Source organism: Pleurodeles waltl, chromosome 4_2 (assembly GCF_031143425.1).
Source record: "Pleurodeles waltl isolate 20211129_DDA chromosome 4_2, aPleWal1.hap1.20221129, whole genome shotgun sequence".
Classification (NCBI taxonomy): domain Eukaryota; kingdom Metazoa; phylum Chordata; class Amphibia; order Caudata; family Salamandridae; genus Pleurodeles; species Pleurodeles waltl.
The window spans coordinates 876570739-876582775 of record NC_090443.1 but is presented as its reverse complement, the minus strand read 5'-3'; the positions used below and the strand labels follow the sequence as shown (position 1 = coordinate 876582775).

At 41.6% G+C, this 12037-nt stretch overlaps 1 protein-coding gene across 1 annotated transcript in view; it reads left to right on the top strand.

Annotated features, from left to right (window-relative positions):
- Window positions 1-12037, top strand: part of PODN (podocan) — a 403282-nt gene that overhangs the window by 384222 nt on the left and 7023 nt on the right. Inside the window, exons 9-10 of the mRNA XM_069232653.1 lie at window positions 992-1140; window positions 5410-5631. Coding sequence (XP_069088754.1) covers window positions 992-1140; window positions 5410-5602 — 342 coding nt within the window. The 3' untranslated portion in view covers window positions 5603-5631. The remainder of the gene's footprint in view (window positions 1-991; window positions 1141-5409; window positions 5632-12037) is intronic.

The following is a 12037-nucleotide window of genomic DNA, read 5'->3' as shown; positions in this document are numbered from 1 at the left end:
TAATTACTCGGGCCGCAACCCAATCCTTCATTATTTTCCACAACATGTCACCTCAGGTTGGACCCAGCTGTATGCAAATCAGTCTTGACCCTGCTTCTGTTCCTATGAGGAGCCGGATCAAGGCTGATTTTCATATGAATATGTGCAAACTGAGGTGGCATGGTGGGATGCGGCCCGAGAAATTGCCAGTGGCTGAAATTAATTCAAGCAGTCCATCCATCACCTTTGTAACCATAATCGAGTAAGCATATCCCAATTCAATTATATGACAATTGTCACTGTGAAACAGATGAAACAATAAAGGTAGTCTATAGGCCTGTAACTGTTTCAAATATAGCATTGCATTTCTTGTGACTTTTTGACACTTGATTTAAGTAGTCATTTAACATCCTCGCTACTTGGTTTTGTAGGGTGACACCCTGGTACCCTTACAGAGCTTGAAAACTGCTTCCTCTGGTTGAATTAAAAAAATGCCCCATTGTATCTGGACCTGTCACCTGGAGGGCTTTCATAGTAGATGCTTGATGTGCTTGTTTGATTATGAGCTTGGAGTGAACAAGCATTTACTGTACAAAAACTGTTCAGCAGAAGTTGCCTGTCCACCACTGCCATCAAATAGGATGCCAAGATTCCTAATTATAGTGAATGTACAAGGACCCAAAGAAAATTCTTGCTTTCCTAAGTTACGAGTGAAGAAAATATCACTTATTGGGGTCAAACTTTGGACCAGATGTACTTTTCCTTTGAAGAGTCAAAAACGTTCTATCACCACCAGTGCTCATTACCGTTTTCTGTTGTTTGTATTTTGCATTTAAGTATGTTAATTGGAAAAATAAAATGTTATGTTAAGAGCTGTACTGCACGTATGTTGTATTTTGTTATGTTCTCTTTTGTTTGGGTCTTCAAACATGTTGTTAAATAAATCTGTTTTATTTGGCCGACCAAAAATATGCTACTGATGCATTGTACTGTTCCCATTTACCCTTTTTAGATTTTAGATTTGTCTGGAAATCAGCTTTCCTATATCCCATCAGACCTCCCCGAGTCTTTGGAATATCTATACCTTCAGCATAACAAGATTGTGAAAGTGCAGGATAGCTCGTTTGACTCTACACCAATGCTTAAAGGAATCTTCCTCAGGTATTGTTGCTTTTACTTCATTCTGGATTTAAAATCACAAACAAAAATGTTCTCAGAGTTTTCACCAGAAAGGATGAAAGTAAGCTTCTAGCAATGCATTATTCAGTAGATTTTAGCTCAACTCCTGGCTCTTGCGAAGTAATTCATACAACTCTTTGGAATACAGAACCCGGATAACACACTATTTACAGCAATACGGATTATGCATTAACACTCACATGCGTTTCAAACATGCTCTAATGTCCATTTGTACATGCACCAATGTATTACCCCTTAATTAAACACAAGACTTTCCAATTGTGAAATTCATGACGCCCTCAATATCTTCATTAAAACAACAGATCTGGAATTATATTCTGAATATGTAAACAAAGCAAGCCTGCATCCCATTCGTACCTAGAGTAGAAGTACATTTAGGTTGAAATTTTAAAAAGAAAAGTGGGAACATTTTGGCTGGAACTTAAAGTTGGAACATTTCCACGAGAAGCTGTATGCTTTCAAGAATACATGCCAAAAGTAAAAAGTGAGAAAGGACAAAAGTAAGAAACAAAAAGTGAGAAAAACACTAACTGTAACAAAACTGCTTTGAGTTGCCTGAAAGGGAGACTCCAAACCCCTAATAATACCCTTAACTACTTTACGCTAGACCTAGCTGGCAGGCTTCACCTTGCCCTGTTCCACGCTCTAAGTCTATACTTAACCACATTCCTAACATTCCTCCTTTCCGATTCCTATTCCTTTACAGTATCTCTATGCCAAACCCTAACCGTAACCCTGTCCCTAAAGCCTTTTCTAAGGCTATGTTATATAGCTGACACTAACACTGGTTTAAGGACTGCCCCTTACCTTCTTACTATACTATCTATAAACACATTTATTTGTTACCCTAACTTTTATCCTTTCCATTTTATGAACTTTTTTCAAAAAAAATTCTCAATTTTATCGTTTTTCAGGTTTTGTCTCTCCTTTGACCTAAAAGGAGTCATAGTACCAGTCAGCCGCCTACATATACTTTAATGGTCCATCTGTTGAATATAAAAACTGATATCAAAGCCCAAGTTGATGTCATCAAACAAAACTACACTCTACAATGCCTGTTGTTTATGTTTGTTTGTGGTGCTGCACTGGGTAATAAATGAAAACTGTTCTTTTTTTCCATTGGATGCCCCCTTTAACAAAGCATAGTGCATTCTCTTTTCTGTGCTTCGAAACAATGTATAACTCTTTACACCTGCTTTACCTTGAAGTACATGTAAATGCCCTGCTATTGAATCTAACATAATTGAAACTCAGTTGACTTGCACATGTGCTTGATGCAATTTCATCTGAAATACAATAGCTTGAACTAGAAGGGCGAGCAGACCTGGTTGCCCTGTCACATAATGTTAGATTTTACTTAGAAATCCGACAGCATAATAAAGGGATCAGAGATACCGGAAGTAATAGTAGGAATCAATGTATCTGTCATCCGCAGTGTCAGCTGATGGTGGTTGCCAGCTTGATTAAACAAAGTTGGTGATGTTACAAAGAGGTGGCTCTGTACTAAGGCTGGTCACCTATGAAAACAAAAAAGATTGTATGGGCACTAAATATGAACAATCTCTGTGTTGAACCATCCGCCAAACTCTAAATCAGAGCTTAGGGCTCTCTTTGATCTCCTACATGCTTTCATTTTCAACTGCACTATGTATTGTACTCATTATTTATATTTAGGCACAAAGGATTCTAAACTACAAATGTTATGCATTTGGACTAATTTACGCCCTTGCCGCCCAATCTTTCAGCCTTCTCATAGGCATAACCTCATAACAAGATGTTTTTTTCTGAAAAGCAGACTTTTATGTGATGTGCCATACCAATGTTAGAATACCAGACAGAGATCGTTTTGTGCGTTATAGTTTCTATACATTCTAATTTTTGCACAAGTGTTGAGCTATGCCAAATCACAAATACACACGAGGAACCTTGGATCTGATCTTCTATCCCGAGATTTCTGGACCTCTCGAAGGGCCTTCATTCTACTAGGGTACCAGATTATAACTGGAATGAGAGGGCTCAATGTGAGACATCTTTAGATTTGCTTTACTTGTGGAATCCAAACTGTACGAACAACCTGGCCACCCAAAAAACATATCTTTTACCAACATGACCACCAAAGAACACGAACCTTCCCCTAAACACCTACCCAGCGCACACTGCTTAGTTGTGGCCAGTTTGAGTGTTCTGCCCACAATTATGAGGACAAGAACTTCCAAAAGACCCCATAACTGACAGGAAACAAGAGACCCATCGCCTAACCAAGAGATGGACCCAATGTCCAGGCCATGAAGGCCGGTCCGTAAGCCCATGCTCGCCCAAAAGTCCTAGAGTGCAAGGAGAAGATGCCCCACCTTGTATGTGGGAACATGCTCCCCTCAGAGATGCTAGAACCAATAAACAGATGTACTGTGATGCAAAAAGGTGCACTGTACCTATTGAGATTATGTGGGAAGGTCCCAAGATCCAGCCTTCTGCCAGATGGGGGTGGAGAAGGACCAAGGACAATAATCTGTCCCTAGTATAGTCAGATAGAGCCTGAATAACTTAGGCACTGAATCAAGCCACGATAACCCAGGCACTGAGCGAAAGCATATAAAAGAATGCATAAGAGACCTATTAGGAATAACAGATTTTCAGAAAAATAGGGAGCCCTGATTTTTATATGCCTCTAATCCCAGAAAGACCATAACACACAGCAATGTTGAGGAGAGTATGGTAATCCTTGTCTTATAACCCCCTTGCCCGCTCCCTCTCTGCCTTTTGAACCTGGGCCGCAAATTCAACAGGAGTAGGAAAGCTTTTCAGTCCCCTATAGGGGCATATTAGGTACTTGATGTGAGTATTATTGCAGTTTCAAATGTGGGGTTGAGTTGTTGTACTGCAATTGAAAGAAAGTTGTTTGCTGGAGTGTTATGTGGCAGGTCTCGTGTGGTTATGGGCCATTAAAGTTTTTTGCAAGCATTTTCCCATCACATTTTGTGTGTGTTTTATACAAATCACCTTGAAAGTAATATAGGGCTTGAGGTACAAAGTTGGGTTACATAGAACTCGCTGTTTCTTTCTCAGATACTGGTTTCCAAACCTATCTCAGATTTGCAGTCCGACTGATGCACAAACCAATTTCAGATCAAAACCACCATATGTAAGCAGTCACTCATTAATATGCATGAGGCAGGATTTCTTTTATGACACATTGAAAGTGTCTTCAAATGGTGGCATAGAAGCCTGAGAGGATCAGTGCCTCCCCTGATGACCCATCTGTGAATCAAAGAGGAGAAAACGTCGGTCATGACAGCTTCCTCTTTGGAAACCAGTACCACTTGCTTTGACAGGTTAGGAACCTGGTAATATTTTCTAACCACCATGATGGCCGCAAAGCATTATGTATCCGGTGGAGAAAGGGAATACTGTCTCTTTCGTGTCCTTTCCCCCTTCAATTCACTTGTACTAGATTGTACTTTGCAAGATGGAAAAACATTTCCTACTTCAAAAACATCATTTGCACATAGCAGTTTACAGATTGATTCTGCTAAGTACAGATTTTGTAATTGCAAAAATAGGTTAGTATATTTTGCCCATATTTCTGTCACCAGATTTTTCTGTGTTTTGTCACCAGAGTTTCATTTGAAAATATACCATTAGAAATACAGATAGTACTCAAGACAGAAGACTGTTTAATTTCAGGCATGTGGAATTTTGATTATCCATGGTCAGAACACAGGAAAGGGAAATCTCAGACTTCGGTTGGAGTGAAGTTCTAAATGCTGAGGTCAGCGTTAGCAAGGAGAAGAACAGGCACAAATGAAATTCCAGCATTTTACATTATGCCTGATATGCTAAATTCCCAAAAGTATGACAGAAGGCCACGCTGCGTATTTCCAGGTCTTTTCCGGTAAAAATCGTATCGTGGGAGCACCGAAACACCAAGAATGAACAGAAAGCTAGCAGGTGTGGTGTGCACTGTCCTAGGATACACAGGAATCAAAAAGCTTAAAAAATAAAACCAATAGACCCTGGCACAGGGGTTCCAGTCAGGCATGATCTGGGCAATAGAGCTAGCCCAGAGTTCATACTAGCTCCTAGTACGTTCCTAGTTGTGATGTGCAGCACTACACAAATGTACACAACATAGCAATGTGCTGCAGCGTTACTTAAGGAAGGCTTGCATTTGTGACCATGTTGTTTTAGACTGTGAGTAATGCTTACAAATATTCTACTTTTGCACACAAGGTACAACATGTTGGAAGTGGGAACTGTGGAGGCATCGTCCTTCGAAGGGCTCAAGCACCTGCAGGTTCTAGATATTGAGGGCAGCTTTGACATCTCCAACTTTGTGAAGAAAAGAGGTCATTCAACAGAAAGGGAAGAGGAGGAGGAAGATGAAGGAGATGAGGAAGAGGAGGAAGAGGATCAAGCGACATAAAAAACAAATGGAAGCACATTTTGTATATGGTAGGTTACCCTGGTACAATGTTACTAGTTGCGACAAAGTCCCGCACGCGGTGTGACGCGCTCCCTATAATGCAATAAAGCTTTGTTGATAAAGCCGCGGTGATAAGCTTGTACTAATGTGTGACCATGAAGGTTAACCCTTTCAGTGCTCATAATGCAATCTTACTCTGCTGGTGAAGGTTACAAGGTTCAATTGCAGATGAATGACAATACTCTGAGTATGAACTTTGCACTAGTGCAAACCTTCTTTCGGACTTGCATAATACGAAATGGTGCAGATAGCTTTTCATCCAATCCATACTGAAGATTTTGTGGTCTGGTCAAAAATGTAGGAAACAGATTATTAACAATATCTGACCAGTCGAGTGCTTCTAAATTATTTTACTTGTCTAATAAACAGGTTTAATGAGATCGCTGTCCAGGTGTAGACCTTTCTGCAGAACATAGAGTATTCTGATTTTACATTTGTTTTTGCATGCTTAATGGAATTAAGTGTAATTGAAAGTTTGGGAGAGCAGAGTGAAGTTCCCCCAACTCCATTAAGATTTGAAGGGATCCACTAGGGATTTTTCACATCTAGATGGTGCAGCAGAAGGCGGGATGCTCTGTGTAAGTGCCTACTTCTGCCTCTTTTCAAGAGACAGTCGCTGTTGCCAGTCTGTTGCTTAACCAGACATTTCAATCGACATTCTGCCTTTGCCAGGAAGCTGTCAAATAGGAGTTTGTGAGGTTCAGGAAGATTATTGTTCTCAGAATCGTCAGATTTGGAGGCTATGTGCACCTCTGCATACCCTATCCTCCAATGGGAAGAGAAGGGACGAAAAGTGCTCTTTAAAGAGCCAGCCAAGCATCAGTAGTCAGCAAACTGAATGCTCCTGAGAAATATCATGTCAGCAGCAGTTCCAAAAGTAATTCTTGTGACATTTATAAAAATAACCCATATTCATTACTGATTTTCACTAATTGATTAAATGTCACAAGAATGTTACCTCTAACTGCTATGTATACACGCATATAGAGGAGGAGACTTTTGAAACAGTGCAGACATATTGTAATTGTTTCTACAATCTCATTAAAAACATGAAACGTCCAGTTCATTAATTCATTTTGAGCATTTGAGTGAAGATGTATGTTCTAATTCTGAACACTATTCAGCCAGAACTTCGTGCCACAATGTACTGTTGCTTAGTGTCCGGTTTATAATTTAAATGCCAACGATAGGTTCATCTAACATTTCAAAACAGGTATTACCCACCTTGCATCGTAGCTACTTTTGAGCCCGAGGGATTGACTTTGTACGCCACATGGTGAAAGCTTTGATGCAGTCCACATGAGGTTTTAAAACTGTGTCCCATCTATACACTTTGGGCACATTTATAGAGTATGTCCACAATGATCAAATAGTTTAATTAAATAATCCAAAGCGATTAATGTAAGAAATTGCAGAACTGAGTACCCACCTCAAATAATAACCACAACCGCTGGGTGAATCCATTAAGTCACACATTTAACCCGAATTTAACCCCCTGATCGCTATGGAACAATGCAATTTGTAAAGTGTATATGCAGTATGAAAACAGTAATAAAGTCAAAGCACAACACATAAAAAACCCCAAATCACTTTAGAAAAATACAGTAAATTTTAATAAATAAAATGACAACTAAACAGCAAAATTCTAATGAGAGCAACCCATGTTGTGAATGTTTAAAGTATAATTGTGAAAATAGCTCCAAAATGTGTTACTGCGCCAACCATAGCCATCTTGTTGTGCTTCATCTGCATCTATGCGCAAGTTAAGGCTGACTGAATATTTAGTGCGGGTCGGATACAGACACCAGGTTTAACCCAGATGGACGTTTTACCTTTCGACTTAGCCTCTGAAATAGAAGTCTCAATAGAAATAGAAGCCTCAGTGGGGCAAGACAGCAGACTGTGGCTGAAGAAGGCTCCACGTCATCGTATAGCTACTGGATGAGGTCTCAGTGAAGACGTTGACTTTTCGTGGGAAAGCTCCAAAGGGGAGAAGTTTGAATTTCAGGCCCAAGGAAGGTCCCTTGCAAGCCAGATACATTTAGAACCTTCCCCCGGTGAAGATTTCCAACCTGAGACTTAGTTACTTTTCTGGAGCTTGAACCTACTTGAATTTATGCCCAGCCACAATGCATCTTTGTTAGACTGTGTTTTGAAGGTTGGTCCCCATCCTCCAGAGGTCTTTAGATTCAGACAGTCCCTGGTTTCAGGAGATGATAGGAAGAGTACACTTTGGTACCAGCCAAGGGTCTCGGAGCTTGGGGACAGGACTTGGGGGAAGCAAGACTCAGTCCAGCAGAAGGCAGCAGCAGGGTCCAGGACAGGTTGAGTTGGAGCTGGTTAGCTGGGCAGTTGCAGAAAAAGGTCTCTTGTAGCTTGTGTCCCTGTAGCTTGAAAAGTAGGTCAGTCATATGACCATTGGAGTCAACTTCTTTGTCCTAGATACACAAGGGAGAGTAGGTTCAGTCTTCTAGGACCTTCTCATGTCACAGACAGCAGGTCCAGTCCTCTTCTGTTCCATATGTCCAGAAAATCTTCTCAGGTGGGTTCTACGGATGCCAGCTATACGCCTGGCATTTGCTTGTGAGTGAGGGAAACTCTTGGCCACTTCTTAATCAATGGCATAAAAAATCTCAGAGGTGACCTTACCTACTTTTGTAGCATTTGTACCCTACTGCAAACAATTCCACAGTGCATCTCTCTACCTAAAGAGCTGCTGTACCCACTCTAAAGGTGTGGCCAGGAAAATGAGTAACCCTTCCTCTGTCATCACTCAAAACCAGTTCTTGGGACAGCTCCTCTCACACTGGGTTTGGTGCCTGGCTGACTGGTAGAAGACAAAAAGGGCCCTGGCCATGTGTCAGCTAACATTTGCCTGTGACAGTTTAGACATCTTTCACGTTAATCAAGGTCTTGGACACAGCCCAGATGATCATTCTGCAAAAAAGAAACAGAAAACAACTTCCTATACCCAGTCCTGGGCCCTGCTCTCGGTGCCGTATTCACACTTCATCAAGGGAGCTATTCAGTTGCCAAGTGACAGTGGAATTTCATGCAAATGGCCTCCATTTGTCAGTGAAAAGGTAACCTTTAAAAGTAACTTTTCCAAAATATTTATTACAAATCCACCTTCACAGGGACTTTGGATTATAATAATTAATGAAGTCCAAGAATGAATGTTGTCGTTATTTCTCAGAGTGGGTAATATATTCCAACTCGCTGGTGGAATTCTGGCCACCCCACGTCACTCTTGTAACATGGAGTTCCGGACAAATTCTGCCAACCGCTGTTTGGTGGATTTTGTTTCGTGCACAGCTCTCCAACTGTTCACGGTAAGAAGGCTACCAGTAGAGTAGAAGATCTACCCGAAAGGCAGCAAAACCAGCTTGAGCAGCACTGCCCCTTGGCTCACCATGTGGTGTCTCTCACACTGATTGTTCAGCATGGAACGAGATCCCACTACTAAAAATCCGCACAAGCAGTGCAACACACTGTTCTGTGTGGAATCTTGTGGAGTTTTTATGCAACTCTGTGTAAATCAGAGAAGTTAAACTCCTTGAGTTCCGCCCACCACTATTTCCTACCCAGTGATAATGTTATCAAATTTATTATTGTATCTCACTGCTTTCCTATGGAACAGACAACTCCGCCATAGTGAAAATAGATTTGGGGGGGCTTGTCACTGTAAGGACATGTTCAACATTAAACTTTTACATGTTCTCCTTTTATATAACATACACCCTGTCTTACGGGCAGCAAGGCCTACTTAAGGGTGACTAATTATTATTTCAAAGGAAGATCTAGACCTGTCAAAAGGGACTATTTTGACAGATCAAATTTGCAGTTTTTAAACTGCTCAGCCAGGTGACAAATATTAGGCCTGCTGTCATGTTTGCATTGTCACTGCAGGATAGGGCACAATGGGTACCCCAGCCCACTGATGACGTTTGACTCAGACACTGGGTACACTCTGTACCATATACTAGGGACTTATATATAAGTTAAAAATGTCATTTAGGGGTATTCCGATTCAATCATGCTGAACGGGGGAGTACACACACTTTAATACTGGGTAGCAGGGGTGATGTGCACAGAGTTCTACAGCCATCAAAAAACAGTCAAGGCAAAAATATGGGGGTGCGCAGATCAAAATATGATCATTTCCAACAATTACCATGTTAAATAAGAAAACACACTGATTGTTAACTTTTAGCACAGCTCGTAGACTAGAGCTTATGGATGCCCACAGCCCAAGAATCTAAAAAAAAATAAAAAATTGGAGAGAAAACACATGAAAAATATGGACACCCAACCGACCGAAAAAATATAGAGCAGTTGAAGATGTAATGCTTGCTAATCTTATCACAAAAATCTTGAACAAAGGTGAGGGATATTTATTTGTTTCAAAGGTTATAAAGATGATAAATAGTTTCCCAACAGTTAGAAATTAAAGCACGTAAGCCTGCAAAAATTGCTCAACTTTGTTTCGAAACACAATCTGTCATAGTAAATAAAGTCCAAAACTTATCTGTCTGAAGGAAAATGTGACTAGTAAACTTGCAATACTGTTTTAGATAAGCCTTTGCAAAAACACATTTGTAACTAGCAATGTGAAAGGCTAAATGCAAGAACATCTATGTTACTGTATGGCAACTCACCAATGTCATTGAATGTACTGTATAGTCATGTAGCCTTCCATATCACATATATTAACCGCATTGGGTAGCAAAAGTAGTAGCTATTGGTGTGTCTGGTCACTTCTGTTTCGAGGACATTGACTAATAAAGAGTATAAAACACACTCTTTTGCAGACTGTAAAGAAGATAAGAGGATTGCTTACAGGTTTGAACGTTTTCTTAAAAACAATGACGGTCTGTCTTTATGTACACCCACTTGGTTCAGAGACTGACACTCAGGGGTGGTGCCTCCCTTAGGGCGTTGGGGCATTGCCCCACTTATATTTTGCCCTCAAGCCCCCCATTTAAACTAGTGAACTACTTTTAAAGTCCTTCAGGTGCTGCAGGCCGATTGCAGCTCGTATAGGGGGCTGCATCCTCAGAGAGGTCCTGGAGAAGGCAGTGTGGGCCTGAGGGGGTGGGGCTTCACAGTGTTGATACTAGACACACCTTTAGTACTCATCACAGCCAACACAAATGGGCCTAAGTGTACATGTCAGTTGGGACTGCTCCTTTTCACCACCAGGCTGACATGCACACTAGAGGACTCTTAGAGTCTTGCATTAGTGAGATCGAGGTGACTCAGAGGTACTTCCCCCGGTCTCAGCAATGACCGCGAGGTTGCTTGCCCTAACCAATCCTGGCATTGCTGTACCAACAGAAGCTGTGTCAGGACTGGCTTGGAGAGACACGCCCTGGTGCCTTGTTGTGAGACTGTAGTTCTGGACTGCAGTCTGCTGAGGTAATGTGAGAGTACGTGAGTATGCTGTGACGACTATCTCGACTCTGCCCCACCCTAGTTGTCCACGTGAAGTCATCATTAAAGGGCCCACCACCCAGGTGAGCCCTCATTTTGGACTTAATGCAGAGTTTGGCCATCAGGCAGATATAGTCAGATTTCTAGCACAATGTCAGAGCACAGCCGTGGTGGGCGCCTGTTCCAAAGGGTTGCCAAAATGTTCCCTGTCCTTTTGTAATTTTGATGTATTTTATTGTCATCATTTATAGAACCTGCACTTATAATGGAAGACTGCAGAAGGCTCTACATAGGTCCGTTAATTACATGCTAAAACATGCAATAGTGGCACAGACAGACCTTTAGCAAAAGTGGGTGCCTATGATTGCGCCACTACAGTGGGACCACCAATGAGTGAGGCGGTGGAAAGGTGATGGAAAAGAGTATTGTGTTATTTCCTGAAGGTGAGCAGTGAAGGGAAGTGTGAGGTGCAGGAGAGAAGTTTTCCACATAAGCAGGGAAAAGGAGTGAACAACGTTTATTTGTTTTCTCTTTTGTTTCCCCGGGGAACTCAAGTACTTTGTCTGTCAAATGGCACGGGAACAGCAAGAGAAGACTACTTCAACGGCCAGGGAGTCAGGCCTGTGATGTGGGTGACCCTGTAAAGTATACTGGCTGACTTAGGCTGCATGCCGGAGGTGAGGCCCGCTGGAATACCCCGAGTGTGGGTCAGATGTGGTCAGGCTACGAGACTGGCAGCAGTTTAGCACCCGGGCTTTAGATGGAAAGGAAGGAGTGTGGCAGGAGTGAGCAGTGCTTTAGCCCAGGCAGTGTCATCAAGCAAGAGGTCATGTGATGGACCAGTGTAGTCTGGGAGAGAAAATATGTTCTTGAGTACTAGACAGATTAAGCACCAGACAGTCTGGGATTTTGTAGGTGTTATCAGTGAGGCATGAGTAAATG